The 19,388-nt window shown below is 38.3% G+C and overlaps 1 protein-coding gene across 3 annotated transcripts in view; it reads left to right on the forward strand.

Annotated features, from left to right (window-relative positions):
• Positions 1-17,212, forward strand: part of MXI1 (MAX interactor 1, dimerization protein) — a 104,081-nt gene extending 86,869 nt beyond the window's left edge. For 2 of the 3 annotated variants that reach the window (XM_029245805.1, XM_029245804.1), the window contains 3 exons: positions 9,737-9,851; positions 10,470-10,641; positions 14,689-16,467. In XM_029245805.1, coding sequence (XP_029101638.1) covers positions 9,737-9,851; positions 10,470-10,641; positions 14,689-14,852 — 451 coding nt within the window. In that variant the 3' untranslated portion in view covers positions 14,853-16,467. Of the gene's footprint in view, positions 1-9,736; positions 9,852-10,469; positions 10,642-14,688 lie in introns of all 3 variants that reach the window. The other variant, XM_029245803.1, reaches the window with a different exon arrangement.
• Positions 17,213-19,388: the final 2,176 nt, after the last annotated feature.

The raw sequence follows: 19,388 nt of genomic DNA on the forward strand, positions 1-19,388 counted from the left end.
CCTGGGTGGCTTCTGATTTGACAGTGCTATTGTAGATCACCAGACTGCTGAACTTGGCTGATACTTCCTTATAGAATTACAATTCAGTTGTTTTCTCTTGAACAAAAAAAACTATTTTTAATTTTTGGTTTAAACTTGGTCCCAATATGTGAACTTTGAATCCTTTACTCTTTTAATTACCTTGAAAATCCTTGCTTTTTTCATAAACAAATTCAGCATCCCTCAAGTTCAAAGTCAAGTTTCAACCTCTTTTATAAGGCTGCCTTCTCCAATTACAATCTCTCCTTTTATTCAGATTCTGTTGCCCTTGATACCTGTATGACTCATTTCATTGTGAACCAAATGAAACAAAATGTTTCGTTCTGTAGTCTAGATTATAAACTCTTAAAATATACGTTTTTTTACTTCTCCCACTCAAACAAGTGTCTGGAACATCATTGCTGAGTACACAAAGTCATGTAATATACAACTGAATGATTTTTTAAAAAGAGAAAACAGACATTTTAATATTGTTAGTTGATTTCTTCTCTTTTTTTTGGCTGCTTTTTTTTGGGAGGGGGGTGGTCTTCATTGCTGTGCACGGGCTCTCTCTAGTTGAGGCAGGCGGGGACTACTCTTCGTTGCAGTGCATGGGCTTCTCATTGCAGTGGCTTCTCGTTGCAGTGGCTTCTCTTGTTGCGGAGCACGGGCTCTAGGCATGCAGGCTTCAGCAGTTGCAGCACACAGGCCTCAGCAGTTGCAGCACGCAGGCTCAGCAGTTGCGGCACACGGGCTTCAGTAGTTGTGGCACGTGAGCTCAGCAGTCATGGCTTGCAGGCTCTAGAGCACAGGCTCAGCAGTCGTGGCACTCGGGCCTAGTTGCTCCACGGCACGTGGGATCTTCCTGGAACGGGGATCAAACCCGTGTCCCCTGCATTGGCAGGCAGACTCTTAACCACTGTGCCACCAGGGAAGTCCCTTGTTAATTGATTTCTGCCTAGATTGTATGTTTTTTTTTTCACATTAAAGCGTAGTTTTATTTTTTCATCTCTTTTTTTAATTGAAGTATAGTTGATTTACAATGTTGTGCCAGTCTCTGCTGTACAGCAAAGTGACTCAGTTATCCATATATATATGTATGTGTGTGTATACACACACACACACACATACACACACACACACACACACACACACACTCCTTTTTTCATATTCTTTTCCATTATGGTTTATCCCAGGAAATTGGATATAGTTCCCTGTGCTATACAGTAGGACCTTGTTGTTTATCCATTCTAAATGTAATAGTTTGCATCTACCAACCCCAAACTGTCAGTCCATCCCTCTCCCTTCCCACCTCCCCCTTGGCAATCACAAGTTTGACCTCTGTGCCTGTGAGTCTGTTTCTGTTTTGTAGATATGTTCATTTGTGCCATATTTTAGATTCCACACATAACTGATATCATATGATATTTGTCTTTCTCTGTCTGACTGACTTCACTTAGTATGATAATCTCTAGTTGCATCCATGTTGCTGCAAATTCTGCTTAGATGTTAATATGACTTTAACTTAGATCTCACAAAACAGAAAACTGACCCACCCATTTTTTTCTTGATATGAAACTATAGTAAGGAGTCATTTTGAAGTTTCTTAAGCTAAAAGTAAAAGTTCCTATATATGCACTGAATTTCTGGGGTTAAACAAAATTGACAAGTTATTCCTGTGGCAAAATACTTGTTAACTTTACTAGTTAGTTGCTTTGTTAACTTTTTTAGATGACTGAATTCAGAGCTCCCTTGGGAGCCTCTAATTATTGCAAGAGAACCACCAGTCTCTCTCCACCCTCCAGTCATCTCACATGAGTTCAGTTGTTACGCATATGGTATAATAATCCTAATGAAGAGTTTAAAGTCACTTTTTATTTTTTTTTAAATTTTATTTATTTTTTTATACAGCAGGTTCTTATTAGTTATCCATTTTATACCTATTAGTGTATATATGTCAGTCACAATCTCTCAATTCATCACACCACCATCACCCCCGCCACTTTCCGCCCTTGGTGTCCATACATTTGTTCTTTACATCTGTGTCTCAATTTCTGCCCTGAAAACCGGTTCATCTGTGCCATTTTTCTAGGTTCCACATATATGCATTAATATACGATATTTGTTTTTCTCTTTCTGACTTACTTCACTCTGTATGACAGTCCCTAGATTCATCCACGTCTCTACAAATGACCTGATTTCGTTCCTTCTTGTGGCTGAGTAATATTCCATTGTATATATGTACCACATCTTCTTTATCCATTTGCCTGTCGATGGGCATTTAGGTTGCTTCCATGACCTGGCTATTGTAAATACTGCTGCAGTGAACATTGGGGTGCATGTCTTTTTGAATTATGGTTTTCTCTGGGTATATGCCCAGTAGTGGGATTGCTGGGTCATATGGTAACTCTATTTTTAGTTTTTTAAGGAACCTCCATACTGTTCTCCATAGTGGCTGTATCAATTTACATTCCCACCAACAGTGCAAGAGTGTTCCCTTTTCTCCACACCCTCTCCAGCATTTGTTGTTTGTAGATTTTCTGATAATGCCCATTGTAACTGGTGTGAGGTGATACCTCATTGTAGTTTTGATTTGCATTTCTCTAATGATTAGTGATGTTGAGCAGGTTTTCATGTGGTTCTTGGCCATCTGTATGTCTTCTTTGGAGAAATGTCTATTTAGGTCTTCTGCCCATTTTTGGATTGGGTTGTTTGTTTTTTTAATATTGAGCTGCAGGAGCTGTTTATATATTTTGGAGATTAATCCTTTGTCCGTTGATTCATTTGCAAATATTTTCTCCCATTCTAGGGGTTGCCTTTTTGTCTTGCTTTTAGTTTCCTTTGCTTTGCAAAAGCTTTTAAGTTTCATTAGATCCCGTTTATTTTTGTTTTTATTTCCATTACTCTAGGAAGTGGATCAAAAAAGATCTGGCTGTGATTTATGTCAAAGAGTGTTCTTCCTGTGTTTTCCTCTAAGAGTTTTATAGTGTCCGGTCTTACATTTAGGTCTCTAATCCATTTTGAGTTTATTTTTGTATATGGTGTTAGTGAGTGTTCTAATTTCATTTTTTAATGTAGCTGTCCAGTTTTCCCAGCACCACTTATTGAACAGACTGTTTTTTCTCCATTGTATATCCTTGCCTCCTTTGTCATAGATTAGTTGACCATAGGTGCGTGGGTTTACCTCTGGGCTTTCTAGCCTGTTCCATTGATCTATATCTCTGTTTTTGTGCCAGGACCATGTTGTCTTGATTACTGTAGTTTTGTAGTATAGTCCGAAGTCAGGAAGTCTGATTCCCCCAGCTCCGTTTTTTTCCCTCAAGACTGCTTTGGCTGTTCGGGGTCTTTTGTGTCTCCATATAAATTTTAAAATTTTTTGTTCTAGTTCTGTAAAAAATGCCATTGGTAATTTGATAGGGATTGCATTGAATCTGTGGATTGCTTTGGGTAGTATAGTCATTTTCACAATATTGATTCTTCCAATCCAAGAACATGATATATCTCTCCATCTATTTGTATCATCTTTAATTTCTGTCATCAGTGTTTTAGCATTTTCTGCATACAGGTCTTTTGTCTCCATAGGTAGGTTTATTCCTAGGTATTTTATTCTTTTTGTTGCAGTGGTAAATGGGAGTGTTTCTTTAATTTCTCTTTCAGATTTTTCATCATTAGTGTATAGGAATGCAAGAGATTTCTGTGCGTTAATTTTGTATCCTGCAACTTTACAAAAGTCATTGATTAGCTCTAGTAGTTTTCTGGTGGCATCTTTAGGATTCTCTGTATAGTATCATGTCATCTGCAAACAATGACAGTTTTACTTCTTCTTTTCTGATTTGGATTCCTTCTATTTCTTTTTCTTCTCTGATTGCCGTGGCTAGGACTTCCAAAACTATGTTGAATAATAGTGGTGAGAGTGGACATCCTTGTCTTGTTCCTGATCTTAGAGGAAATGCTTTCAGTTTTTCTCCATTGAGAAGGATGTTTGCTGTGGGTTTGTCATATATGGTCTTTATTATGTTGAGGTAGGTTCCCTCTGTGCCCCCTTTCTGGAGAGTTTTTATCATAAATGGTGTTGAATTTTGACAAAAGCTTTTTCTGAATCTATTGAGATGATCATAGGGTTTTTCTTCTTCAATTTGTTAATATGGTGTATCACGTTGATTGATTTGCATATATTGAAGAATCCTTGCATCCCTGGGATAAATCCCACTTGATCATGGTGTATGATCCTTTTAATATGCTGTTGGATTCTGCTTGCCAGTATTTTATTGAGGATTTTTGCATCTATATTCATCAGTGATATTGGTCTATAATTTTCTGTTTTTGTAGTATCTTTGTCTGGTTTTGGTATCAGGGTGATGGTGGCCTCATAGAATGAGTTTGGGAGTGTTCCTTCCTCTGTAATTTTCTGGAAGAGTTTGAGAAGGATGGGTGTTAGCGCTTCTCTAAATGTTTGATAGAATTCACCTGTGAAGCCATCTGTTCCTGGACTTTTGTTTGTTGGAAGATTTTTAATCACAGTTTCAATTTCATTACTTGTGATAGGTCTGTTCATGTCTTCTATTTCTTCCCAGTTCAGTCTTGGAAGCTTATACCTTTCTAAGAATTTGTTCATGTCTTCCAGGTTGGTTTTTTTTTTGTTTGTTTTGTTTTTTGCATTATGCGGGCCTCTCACTGTCGTGGCCTCTCCCGTTGCAGAGCACAGGCTCCGGACGCGCAGGCTCAGCGGCCATGGCTCACGGGCCCAGCTGCTCCACAGCATGTGGGATCTTCCCGGACCGGGGCACGAACCCGTGTCCCCTGCATCCGCAGGCGGACTCTCAACCACTGCGCCACCAGGGAAGCCCCCTCTTCCAGGTTTTATTGGCATAGAGTTGCTTGTAGTAGTCTCTTAGGATGCTTTGTATTTCTGTGGTGTCAGTGGCGACTTCTCCTTTTTCATTTCTAATTTTATTGATTTGAGTCCTCTCCCTCTTTTTCTTGATGAGCCTGGCTAATGGTTTATCAATTTTGTTTATCTTCTCAAAGAACCAGCTTTTAGTTGTATTGATCTTTGCTGTTATTTCCTCTGTTTCTATTTCATTTATTTCTGCTCTTTATGATTTCTTTCCTTGTACTAACTTTGGGTTTTGTTTGTTCTTCTTTCTCTAGTTCCTTTAGGTGTAACGTTAGATTGTTTATTTGAGATCTTTCTTGTTTCTTGAGGTAGGCTTGTATTGCTATAAACTTCCCTCTTAGAATAACTTTTTCTGCATCCCATCAGTTTTGGATCGTCATGTTTTCATTGTCATTTGTCTCTAGGTATTTTTTGATTTCCTCTTTGATTTCTTCAGTGATCTCTCGGTTATTTAGTAATGTATTGTTTAGCCTCCAGGTGTTTGTGTTTTTTACGTTTTTTTCCCTGTAATTGATTTCTAATCTCATAGCGTTGTGGTCAGAAAAGATGCTTGATATGATTTCAATTTTCTTAAATTTACTGAGCCTTGATTTGTGATTCAAGATGTGATCTATCCTGGAGAATGTTGTGTGCGCACTTGAGAATAAAGTGTAATCTGCTGTTTTTGGATGGAATGTCCTATAAATATCAATTAAATCTGTGCGGTCTATTGTGTCATTTAAAGCTTGTGTTTCCTTAGTAATTTTCTGTTTGGATAACCTGTCCATTGGTGTAAGTGAGGTGTTAAAGTCCCCCACTATTATTGTGCTACTGTCTATTTCCTCTTTTATAGCTGTTAGCAATTGCCTTATGTATTGAGGTGCTGCTATGTTGGGAGCATATATATTTATAATTGTTATACCTTCTTCTTGAATTGACCCATTAAGTGTCCTACCTTGTCTCTTGTAACATTCTTTATTTTAAAGTCTATTTTATCTGATATGAGTAGTGCTACTCTGGCTTTATTTTGATTTCCATTTGCATGGAATATCTTTTTCCATTCCCTCACTTTCAGTCTGTATGTGTCCCTAGGTCTGAAGTGGGTCTCTTGTAGACAGCATATATACGGGTCTTATTTTTGTATCCATTCAGCGAGCTTGTGTCTTTTGGTTGGAGCATGTAATCCATTCACATTTAAGGTAATTATCGATATGTATGTTCCTGTTACCATTTTATTAATTGTTTTGGGTTTGTTTTTGTAGGTCCTTTTCTTCTCTTGTGTGTCCCACTTAGAGAAGTTCCTTTAGCATTTGTTGTAAAGCTGATTTGGTGTTGCTGAATTCTCTTAGCTTTTGCTTGTCTGTAAAGCTTTTGATTTCTCCATCAAATGTGAATGAGATCCTTTCAGGGTAGAGTAATCGTGGTTGTAGGTTCTTCCCTTTCATCACTTTAAATATGTCATGCCACTCCCTTCTGGCTCGTAGAGTTTCTGCTGAGAAATCAGCTGTTAACCTTATGGGAGTTCCCTTGTATGTTATTTGTCGTTTTTCCCTTGCTGCTTTCAATTATTTTTCTTTGTCTTTAATTTTTGCCAGTTTGATTACTGTGTGTCTCAGCGTGTTTCTCCTTGGGTTTGTACTGTATGGGACTCTCTGCACTTCCTGGACTTGCGTGGCTATTTCCTTTCCCATATTAGGGAAGTTTTTGACTATAATCTCTTCAAATATTTTCTCTGGTCCTTTCTCTCTCTCTTCTCCTTCTGGGACCCCGATAATGCGAATGTTGTTATGTTTCATGTTGTCCCAGAGGTCTCTTAGGCTGTCTTCATTTCTTTTCATTCTTTTTTCTTTATTCTGTTCCGCAGCAGTGAATTCTACCATTCTGTCTTCCAGGTCATTTATCCGTTCTTCTGCCTCAGTTATTCTGCTATTGATTCCTTCTAGTGTATTTTTCATTTCAGTTATTGTATTGTTCATCTCTGTTTGTTTGTTCTTTAACTCTTCTAGGACTTTGTTAAACATTTCTTGCATCTACTTGATCTTTGCCGCCATTCTTTTTCTGAGGTCCTGGATCATCTTCACTATCATTATTCTGAATTCTTTTTCCGCAAGATTGCCTAGCTCCACTTCATTTAGTTGTTTTTCAGGGGTTTTATCTTGTTCCTTCATCTGGTACCTAATCCTCTGCCTTTTCGTCTTGTCTGTCTTTCTGTGAATATGGTTTTTGTTCCACAGGCTGCAGGATTGTAGTTTTTCTTGCTTCTGCTGTCTGGCCTCTGGTGGATGAGGCTATCTAAGAGGCTTGAGCAAGTTTCCTGATGGGAGGGACTGGTGGTGGGTAGAACTGGCTGTTGGTCTGGTGGGCAGAGCTCAGTAAAACTTTAATCTACTTTTCTGCTCGTGGGTGGTGCTGGGTTCCCTTCCTGTTGGTTCTTTGGCCTGAGGTGACCCAACACTGGAGCCTCCCTGGGCCCTTAGGTGGGGCTAATGGTGGACTCTGGGAGGGCTCATGCCAAGGAATACTTCCCAGAACTTCTGCCAGTGTCCTTGTCCTCATGGTGAGACACAGACACCCCCTGCCTCTACAGGAGACCCTCCAACACTAGCAGGTAGGTCTGGTTCAGTCTCCTATGGGGTCACTGCTCCTTCCCCTGGGTCCCAATGTGCATACTACTTTGTGTGTGCCCTCCAAGAGTGGAGTCTGTGTTTCCCCCAGTCCTGTCAAAGTCCTGCAATCAAATCCCGCTGGCCTTCAAAGTCTGATTCTCTAGGAATTCCTCCTCGCATTGCGGGACCCCCAGGCTGGGAAGCCTGACGTGGGGCTCAGAACCTTCACTCCAGTGGGTGGACTTCTGTGGTATAAGTGTTCTCCAGTTTGTGAGTCACCCACCCAGCAGTCATGGGATTTGATTTTATTGTGATTGTGCCCCTCCTATCATCTCATTGTGGCTTTTCCTTTGTCTTTGGATGTGGGGTATCTTTTTTGGTGAGTTCCAGTGTCTTCCTGTCGATGATTGTTCAGCAGTTAGTTGTGATTCCGGTGCTCTCCTAAGAGGGAGTGAGTGCATGTCCTTCTGCTCTGCCATCTTGAACCAATCTCAAAGGCACTTTTTAATGTGGACTTTATTTTGTTTAGTTTTAGCCTGTTCAGCAAGAGCACTCTGTGATCATGTGAGAGTCCTCACCTAAGAGATTTTCCAATTAAAAAGGAAAATTCTGCTAATGGTTCTATGGTTTTGGGAAGCATAGCAGGGGAGGAGAGTGACTTTAAAATTGTTAAATCTCATTAAGGGGAATCCATTGATAATCCTTTAATTTAGGGCAAGTTTAAAAAAATTTTTTCCTTATCCACATTAGGTATGTCAGGTTTCAGCCTGGAGCCAATTACTAGATTTTAGTTGTTGAACTCAATAAAGAGATTTGGAATGGAAATGCTAGCAGACCTTTAACTAGCTGGGCTAGTGGATACTGGAAGAATCTTGACAATTCATCTGCCAGATCTCTGACCTCACTACCCTTAAGCATCCTTACTTGTCAATGACATAATTGGCTGCCTTATCCTATCCCTCTTTGAAATTGCTAGCATTTGAGAATGTCTCTTGACATTATTTCTTATGTATTAAGGCAAAGAAAGCATAGGTCGGTAGCTGAGCTAGTAGACCGTTTTGGCCCTCTTTGAGGAAAAAATGGAGGATGTGTTCTGTTTGTGGGACAGTTGAAACAGTTGCTAAATGTTCAATTATGGCTCTTTACAGAATAGAGCTAATCTATGAGCACATCTGTGGATTTTCTTTTCAGATATATTATTAAGTGATTAATTATGTTATACTTTATGAAGCACAGGACCAGATATACAAACTAGTATTGTTTCAGGGTGAAATTATGTACCCAGAACTCTCATCATGGTAATCATAGTTCCTGTGGGGTATAGGGAATATAAATTCATGAGGCTCTCTACTAGCATTTACAGAGAAAATTTCCCTAACTTGCCCATAGGATGGGTGCATTAAAGAATACAGTGACTTTTAGTGAAGAATTCTGTCATGGCTTTTTTCCATGTGTAGAAAATTGGAGGTGGGTAAGGGGTAGTAAGAGGGAAGAGGGAGACAGAAATAAAAATGAAAAGCTAATGATAGCTGGTACACTTAGATATTAGGAAGCAGGGGACTATTTTATGGGTTGTTGTTTCAGTGGCTAGAACTGATCTCAGGGCCATATATTTTGCCTAACCCTATCCTCACTGGCCACAGAATTTTGCTGTTTCTATTGTGTTGGATCATATGAAGTTGCCATTTTTATAAGTGAGAAATGGTTGAATATCAGAAATTTTGTATGGTTCAGCCTAATACATAATAACATAAACACTGTAGGATGGCTACAGTTGTGGAGAGGTGTTTGTGGTGTGAATGAAAGGTTGAAGGGAAGAAATGGAAATTTGTGAGCATTTTGGGGTGCTCTGAAGCTGAAAACCTCTATTCTAGCCTGTGGTTTTACACATTCAAAATCAAATACAGTTGCCCAAATATGTTTTCCTACTTCCACATTAATACAGTTGAGACAGTTTATGGGGCAGGTTAAAATTAAATCACCTCTGACAGAGATAACCATTGGGGATAATAATCTGAAGTGACCGATGTTTTCAGAGTACAACAGAAATGTCAGAAACTGAAAACCTGTAGGCACACCTTCACTTGCGTGCAGATACTTTGTTGAAACTGAAGAATTAGGGGCGTAACATGGTTATAGACTGAATAATGTGCAAATTCTTGTCTTAAAATAGGCTTTAGGATGTTTTTAGTGGAATATTCAGGCTGTACTGATTGGACTTTTTTGTCTTTCTTAGACGAGCTCATCTTCGCCTGTGTTTAGAACGCTTAAAAGTTCTGATTCCACTAGGACCAGATTGCACCAGGCACACAACACTTGGTTTGCTCAACAAAGCCAAAGCACACATCAAGGTAGGAATTTTTTGTCATATTTTCACATGATTCTCAGTCCTGCTCTCTTTTTAGCAATGATTCCTATTCATATATATCAGCTAGCACAGTGACCTCCTTTAATAACTGACCTCAAGAGAAATTTTCTGAAAACTTATCAGCTAATCTGATGGGAGCAACATAACCTGATTACATTAAATTGTTTTGACAGTGTGGTCATTTGAAGAGCTGAGAATACTAGGAAAATAACAATTACTCTGCTGATACCCTGAAGGAAGGCAGTTGTGCCCTCTGGTGGAGATGACTTCATTTGGCTGTGTCTCTCAGTAATTTTCCATCAAACTATATGGCAGAGCAAGTTTCTCTTTTGTGGTGGTAACTTGACAGACTTTGAGAATTCTATACTGTTCTAGTAATGTAGCATTTATTACACACACACACACACGCACACACAAAGAAATAACTATTTTTCATGTTTAAAAAATATATACTTATGTATGTTTTTATGTCTACAAACACATGTATAGTCATTCATGTTTTCTCTGTCAAAGAAGAAATCTTTTGAGATGTTAGGCAGGAATCAGTTTTATTGTTTGTACTGTACCTCACACAAACTTAAATATCACTTTATCATTTTAGAAACTTGAAGAAGCTGAAAGGAAGAGCCAGCACCAGCTAGAGAATTTGGAACGAGAACAGAGATTTTTAAAGCGGCGACTGGAACAGCTGCAGGGTCCTCAAGAGATGGAACGAATACGAATGGACAGCATTGGATCAACTATTTCTTCAGATCGTTCTGATTCAGAGCGAGGTAGGCAGTGAGCTTCTTTGCTAATGAAACACTAGCATCCCTGTATCTGAATTTAGAGAGGGGAGGTTGGGTGGCATTGTATTTGCTTCCTTTTTTGCCAATATTGAATGTAGCATTCTAGATTTTATGTAGTCACAACATTGTCTAGCAATGCCTGTATGAATTATAGAATTTTTTTCTTGATTATATGTATATTGAAAATTTTCCACTTTGAAACAATTTTAGACTTAAAAGTTGTAAGTTTTCTGTAGAAAATTGTTGAGTTCTCATATACCCTTCACCCAGGTTCCCCTAATGTTAATATCTTATGTAACCATAATAGTTATTGAAACCAGGAAATTAACATTCATGCAATACTATTAATTAATCTATAAACCTTATTCAAATTTCACCACTTTCCCCAATAATGTCCTTTGTCTGATCCAGGATCCAGTTCAGTATCCTACATTAGATATTTCTTCAGTCTTTCTTTCATGACCATGACACATTTGAAGAATATTGGTCAGTTATTTTATGCAGTGTTCCTCAATTTGGGTTTGTCTGATGTTTTTCATTAGATTGAGGTATTATACATTTGGGGGAAGAAATATCACAGAAGTGATGTTGTGCCCTTCTCAATTCATTGTATCAGGAAGATACATTATGTTGATATGTTTTATTACTGGTGATGTTAATTTTTATATCTATATTTTAAAGTACCATGCCCTTCATTTCTCTTTACATTTGCCCCAGAACATTTGTCTGTGGCAGAATTAAAGAACAAAAAACAACCAGAAAAGAAATTGTTTGAATCTTACTGATCTGCTCATCTGTAGCTCCCACTACATCAGGCCTCACACCACAATAAAAGATCCCAGAGGTGAACTTTAACTAGAGCTCACAAGATTTTGAGGATCCTAAAACAAAAAAAGAAAATTTTGTAAAATTCCTTTTGATTTTGTATTATGGAAATTTTTAAACATACACAAAAGTAAATCGAGTAATGAACTCTCATGTACCTGTCATCCAGCTTGAACAGCTGTCAACATTTTGTCATTCTTGTTTCACCTGTTCTCTACTACCCTTACTTCCTCACCATTTTTTCTGGAGTTTTTTAAAATTAAATTTCAGGTAACATTATCATTTTGTTCCTAAATACTTCAATATGTATCTTTAATAAATAGGACTTTAAAAATATATATAATACTATTATAATATCCCACAAAATGAATAAAATCAGATAATCCTATTTGGTGTCATCTAATACCCAGTGTCTGATAGACTTTCTCAAAAATGGCGTCTTACCATTGGTGTGGTTTTTTTTTGTTTGTTTGTTTTTTTGCGGTACACGGGCCTCTCACTGTTGTGGCCTCTCCCGTTGCGGAGCACAGGCTCGGGACGCGCAGGCTCAGCAGCCATGGCTCACGGGCCTAGCCGCTCCGCGGCATGTGGGACCTTCCCATACCGGGGCACGAACCCGTGTCCCCTGCATCAGCAGGCGGACTCTCAACCACTGTGCCACCAGGGAAGCCCTGGTATGTTTGAATTAGAACCCAAACAAAGTCTACATTACATTTGTTTGTAATTTTTAAGGTACGGTTGGCCCTTGAACAACACAAGTTTGAACTGCACAGGTGCACTTATGTGTCGATATATTTCAATAAATATGTGCTACAGCACTTACATGATCCATGATTGGTTGAATCTGCAGATAGGGAGGGCTGACTGTAAGGCTAGACTCAGATTTTTGACTGTGTGGAGAGTTGGCATCCCTAACCCCCTGAGTTGTTCAAGGGTCAACTGTACTTCTAATCTATAATAGTTTTCCCTTTCCCACTTTTTTTTTCAGTGCCAATTATTTCTTGTAGAACCTGGGAAACTGGGCCATTTTTCTTATAGAGTTTCCCACATTCTAGATTTGGCTGAATGAATCCTCATGGTGGCATTTAACATGTTCTGTCCCTCATTTTTCTTGTAAACTGGTTGGTAGATCTAGGGGCATGATTAAATTCATGTTCTTTTTTGAGGCAAGAATACTTCATGGGTGGTGCTGTGTACTTCCTGTTGCATCAGTGTTATTTTTGATTGTCCCATGATAGTGATAACATTGGTCAGTGGGTTCAGGTGATGTCATCTTTTATGCCGATTTATCAACCTTTCACTTAATAGTTTTAACGGTCACTGATGACTGTTGCTCAATCAATATTTCATTAGGTGTTACAAAATAGTGATTTTCTAATTCTATCATTCTTCTTGTGTTTATTAACTTTTTCTTCTTTAAAGAAGAATATTTCCTCATCAACTTTTTTGGTTACCCTCAAATAACCAAAAAGTGGGTACCTCCTTGTACCCACCCCACCTCCAAATTGCAGAGAGAGGGTATGTTTTCATCATTATAAATGTTCTCATTTTTTTAGTATTCCCAAAGTGCAAGTACCTTACCAAGTACCATTCCTGTTCTTCTCTGGCAGCTCTCTTTCCCAGAGTTACAGGAACTTTTTTAGTAACATCTCTAGTCCATTTTGGCTAGAACAGTCTCTCATTTTATTTTGTTTTGAGCTCAGCATGCTCTGTTGGATAGGGTGTCTTGATTTTGTTTCCCAAATGTAGGTTGGATGAGTGTTCTGTGATACTGGGAAACACTCAATAGCCTGTGAAGCATTATGGATATGAAACAAATAGTTATGAATTCATAGGATTATTTGTACAGCCTGTTTGGACAACTGCCTACATTGTAAAAACAGATTGCTAGGGCTTCCCTGGTGGCGCAGTGGTTGAGAGTCTGCCTGCCGATGCAGGGGACACAGGTTCGTACCCTGGTCCGGGAAGATCCCACATGCTGCAGAGCGGCTGGGCCCGTGAGCCATGGCCGCTGAGCCTGCGCGTCCGGAGCCTGTGCTCCGCAACGGGAGAGGCCACAACAGTGAGAGGCCCGCGTACCGCAAAAAAAAAAACAAAAAACAAAAACAGATTGCTAGAACTTTTAGAAGCAACAAGCCCTTTTGAAAATTATGCTCTTTAAAATAACTTACTCTGTCTTCTTGCGCTCAGCTAGAATCTGTGTTTCCTAAAGTGATTGTGATCAGTGTGAATAGCTAAAATCAGTGCCAAATGTGAAACATCAGGCTTTGAGTTTGTTTTAAGAGAATTGAAGAATATTGAGTTCATCCTGTCTGTTATGGGAGGAAGTGGTCTTTCAACTGCCTTTAAAAAAAAATGTGTATTGCTTTTTATATATTATTGGTGATTGTATATATAGTATTTAACAATTAAAATATCTATACATAGCTGGGTCATATATGTATTTAGATTTTTTTTAATCATGTTTGGTTTTTGAAGTAAAGTTAAATACCACCAGTATTAAAATAAAATGCCTTTACTGTAATCTTTACTATAGATCTCACTATAATCCAGAGACTTTTAAGACTCATGCCCTCATTTCAAGCTATATTTGATGCAAGAGAATTTAATTGAAGACAAATCTCTCAGAGTCCACTTTATAATGACTGGCTCATTTTGGTTACTGAATAGTCAGAGATCTTTATGATGAATCCTAGAAGTCTATCTGTAAAATAATACCTAGAACTATCTGTAAAAAAATACCACCAAAGGCCCGAATGGATACATTTTCTAGTTCACCTGTATTCAGTTTATGCTTTTTTCCCCCTTGAAGGCAACTGTGCTTAATAAAGATCACTGAGAATTAGTTTCTAGTTTAATGCAAAACAAATGTTGTTAAACCACTTGGGGTTGGGCTCTTTTAATATTAAGCACTAATTCCCAAATAGGTCCAGTGCTTTTGGTGGGAGGTCTAGACGGACTGGTGTCAAAGGCTTTAGTAAACTCGCTGCTTAAATTGAGACCACCCCTGTATACCAGACATTTCCCTTGTAAAATATATCCCTGTGTCTCTTAATCTTTGGGACCTTCTGTTCTTCAGAGATCACTGATAATAGTTTGTATAACAGTTTATACTACAAAAAGTAGTTTCTTTTCCTCATGCCCCCCTGTTCTTGAAGGCGCACGTATACTAGATTACTAACATTCTTCCTTTTTTCCCTTTGGCAGAGGAGATTGAAGTGGATGTTGAAAGCACAGAGTTCTCCCATGGAGAAGTGGACAATATCAGTACCACCAGCATCAGTGACATTGATGACCACAGCAGCCTGCAGAGTATTGGGAGTGACGAGGGTTACTCCAGTGCCAGTGTCAAACTTTCGTTCACTTCCTAGAACCCAGCATGACATAACAGCGCAGGGCAAAATATTCACTGGGCCAGTTCAATCCAAACAATCTCTTAAATTGGGTTCATGATGCAGTCTCCTCTTTAAAGCTAAACAAAACTATACTTGAATGGAAGGGTCAAGAGACCTCTGTTTAAGCAAATACTTAGCAAAAAGTGGAGCAGAGGCTCCTCAGCAGAACAAATATTCTAATATTCATATCTGAAAATCAGTTTCTAATGGCAGCAGAAAACGTGTGAAATTTTCTCGATTTGATTTAGTTGACTTGAAAGAGGACATTGGAGATTCCATCCTCTTTTTCTTTTCAAGTTTGCTCATACTACATTGATTGAGTAGACACATTTAAGGATGGGATTATGAACACTTCCTGAGCTTTTTTGGTCCTAAAAACAAAAATCAAACCTATAGTAATGACAAGACAAGATAATCAGGCATTAATCTTGGATAGCTAAAGAACTATTAAAACTCAAGCCTGGGACAGCTTCTCATGAAGCCTGTGGATGATCAGTTCTTTAAAAAAAAAAAAAAAAAAAAAGCTCATTTCATGCTCTGCAAAAGGAGAGACTCCCATGAAGCCTTTTGAAAGGGATCATCATGCAGCTCAGCTTTCTGTTGGATTCCATGCTAAGCAAGCTAACCTTATCCAGCATTGTTAGCACTAGGGCACCCAACCGCCAGCTCTACAGTCAGCTGCCCTTAGGCCCTTGGGTCTGTGTGCATGACACCCTCTACCACACAGGGCCTGAGTTCGGATAGAGGGGCCAGAAGGAAAAAGCTCCATGTGCCTCTGTGTCTGCGTGGCCAGAAGAGTTGTGCACACAGATTAGCAGGCCAAGGTCTGAGCCATGGCAGCATTTTTATTTCAGATTTTGATAACTGTTTGTATGTGTTGAAAACCAAAATGACATCTTTTTAAAGCTTGTCCATAAAAAACATAGACGTCTTTTATAGTGAAAAACACATGGGAAAAAATCATCTATTTTGATGCAGCATTTGATAATGATAAAACACCTCACAGCTCACTCTTTATAGTGCACGAAATGAATGAGGTCTGGGCTAAGTAGAAAAAAGGTCAATGCTGTTTTTGTTTTCTTTTAGAATCATTACCTTTTACCATCTTTTAACCATCTGGTATCTATAGTAGACATACTATCATAGTTAACATAGTTAAGTTCGGCACTTGTCTCATTTTAATGTAAAGATTTGCTTCTGTTTTCCTACAGGCAGTCTCGCTCCCTCACAATCCCATTGTGCAGGTGCTATTGTTGCTCTTGTCAATATTTTCAGAAATGTTATTTTAAGTGAAATTCTAGCCTGCACTTTGATGTCACGTGTTCCCTTTTTGTCTTTCAAACTCCCAGGTTCTCCCCTGGCCCTCTCCCTTACCCCAGGAAGCCTTGGAGACCTTACCCTGGCTCTTTGGACTTTGTATACTTTAAATAATTTAACTACCCTTAATTACTTAAAAAAGAAAAAAAAAAGCTTTATGATTTTCATAACTTATTGCTGATTTTAATGGGTTAATTTCAGTCCTGTAGTTTTATTTTGTTTAGATAGGGCTGGGCAAGGAAAAAGAAAATAAAGACAACCATATTTAGCAGTGCAGTTGTGTGTGTAATGTTAGACCATCCTTTGTAAGTAGCACTTTTAACAGCTCTCACTGCTTCTATATATGAAGTGAACCATCTTGGTCATACACAAGGCCTCATCATACACTTACTTGTTCTTGTGCTCTTCCCGTGCCTCCAAAAATATTGTCCTTGACTGTGGTATGTTTGAGTGGAAGAAATTCTTTGAAGTAGATGTGTGAAAAACTGCATGCCTTTAGAAGCCCATTATTAGAACTTGCTACTTCAGGTGCTGGGGACTTAATGAAAAACATGATAAAAGAAATTCATTTCTGTGGCCCAGGTAAATTATTTCTGGTTTCATTTATAATTACTCCTGGCCAGGTCAAAATGTTGTTTTGACTTTCCCGAAGGAGACAGTTTGAAGACTCTGCTAACTACCATGGAAAATAAATGGAAGCCAGTGACAGGGCTTCCATTTTGTAATTCCCATGGCATTCACTTGCATCACTTGCCGAGGGCTGGAATTTGGGACTTCATTTAGGTGAACTTGAGGTGCTGCAATTTTGTTGTATATGTACAGGATGGTGGGCTGGGAAGCCTTTGTCACGAACCTATAGTACCTATTTCAACTGCCCCCTAAATTACTCCTTCCCTGAATTTGTTTTCCTTGGGGGAGGGGGATGGATTGTATGATGAATAAGTATTAATTTTTTTTAAAGACAAATGGACTTTGAAGATACAAAAAGTTAACTGCAAGAAATAAAAATTGTGAATGAAGAACACACGAGTGCTTTTTGTACCGCCCTTTGCTATGAAGGAAAAAATATGAATGAGCATCCATATCTTGAGGCAACTATCTCCTTAAATGTCTGTTTATACCACTTCAGTGGTCTCAATTAATGGCAGTTTAATCATTGCCATTTCCTGTTCAGTAATTTACAACAGGTGCCTTCTTGACTGATAATTCCACATAACCTAACTGCAGATGGTTTAATGTACCCAATAATCTTAATTTCTTCAGGTAGGACACAAAGCCATTTGTCATTCTAATTATCTGTTCTCCAAATAACTTTTTAGGGAATCCCTTTGACTCTACTATTATTCAAATTGAAAACCAATCTGTAAGTTCCCATTTAGTCCTTACTAACCTGAGTTAACACTGCCCCCTATGTAAAATGTCTGAGTGGTGAATTAATAGGTACAGGTAAATCCTATTTCTGTGCATATTACCAAAGAAGATTGTGATGAAGTCATTACGACTCTAGTTTCTGATTAGAATAGGTATGAGAAACTCCAGCAGAAATGCCTTTTCTAGGGCCGTAACAATGACAGTTTTTAGCATTATGAAGGGATTTTAAAAGGCAATGAGGATTGTTCAGGCAAGGCTTCTAACCTAAAGCCACACTGCATCCCCGGTCATTTCTCACAAGGAAATGGTCTACCCTTTCGGGGAAGGGTTTTTTGAGGGTTTGTTTTCTTCCACTTGAAGAAGCAACTAGCTGCCCTTTTTCTTTTATTATCCTTCCACCTCAAAAATTCCACACTCCCTTCCAAAAAGAGCATAATAGGGGAAGAACAAGCATTTTGATTACATTGAAATAGCAGTTCTAACATTCGCTAAGGACCCTGGGCAAGATACTAAATTTCTTCATGGAGACTTGTTTCCTCCTGGAAAGTTGACAGAAATACTACCTCTATTTTGAAAGATTGTTAAGGATTAAAACTGATATATGTAGACTGAGTGAACTGATGAGGATGATAATTTTTGACTTTCTGTTTGAATAAAAAAAGAAAAAAAAAAAGAATTACAAAAGCGGACACATGTGGATCCATGCCACCATCACAGCCCAGGAGCATGTAGTGCCAGAAGGAAATTAACAGGTGTTATACTTCTCTACTTCCTCTGATGAATGCAGCCTTCTAATCTCTTCATCCTTAATCTCGAATTTTAGTTATTCTGACTCTGGGTCTTGCAGAATAAAACTATTAATAAAATGGTTCATTTTCACAAAATTCTGTGGCAGGTTATACATTGTAAGAAGTAAATTTTGACATCCTATAGAAATTTTTAAATAAAGCCTTTATAAGATTTATGTATCATTGGTTTTAGTGATTACCTGGTCTTCCTAAAAAAAGGAAAGGGCCTGAGCTTGAGTATGTTATACACTGATAGTAACCATTGCATAATAAATTGAGTGTCCTAGTTAATATTTTAGTGCTGACCTCACCATGAAGAAAAATCTTATTGGCCTAGGTACCAGATCCAACAGGAAACTCGTTTTCTTTTGGAATACATCTGATTCTTGGAAATAATAAGTGTAGTTCAAAATAGATGTACTGGCTGACAGCTTCAGTTGTTTGTTTTACCTTTCTATATAGTAATTATTAGGGGAAATGGCTTAAATGAAGCTCTTCTAAAGTACTGCCAACTTCCTATAATTTTGGAATATTTTCTATTTTTTCAAACTCTTAGCTATGGAAAAATGCTTTTACTCTTTACTAGTAGGACAATAACTGGGATATTTTAGATTTTCACACCAGGGTACAGAATAGCATTGTAAAAACATAAAAGCCATAAAATATCTCTAAAATGTATGTAAGAAATAAAAATTTAAGAAGTCAGTTGTTTCTAAATTAGCAGCTTCATCACACTCACTCTGAAAGCTAGGTCAACTAAACCTGACAGGGCTTTTGGAGGGAAAAATTCTGAGCAAAAGAACCAAAGGGATACTTACTCCTCCTTCCTGCATACTTCTGAGCAATTAACAATTGGGACAATTACCATCTATTAAAGACTAGCCTAGCTACGGATCTCAGGCTTCAACTCTAGTTTTCCCAGGATGTAGAGTCAAGTGTTTCCTCCAAGCCTGAATTCTTTGTTTCTCTGGTCAGAAATTCACTGCATCTTGCTAAAGTGAGTACAGGGCTTGAAAGGAGAAAAAACAAAAGCACA

This window comes from Monodon monoceros, unplaced genomic scaffold (genome assembly GCF_005190385.1).
Source record: "Monodon monoceros isolate NGI ecotype Baffin Bay Population unplaced genomic scaffold, NGI_Narwhal_1 Super_Scaffold_4, whole genome shotgun sequence".
NCBI lineage: Eukaryota > Metazoa > Chordata > Mammalia > Artiodactyla > Monodontidae > Monodon > Monodon monoceros.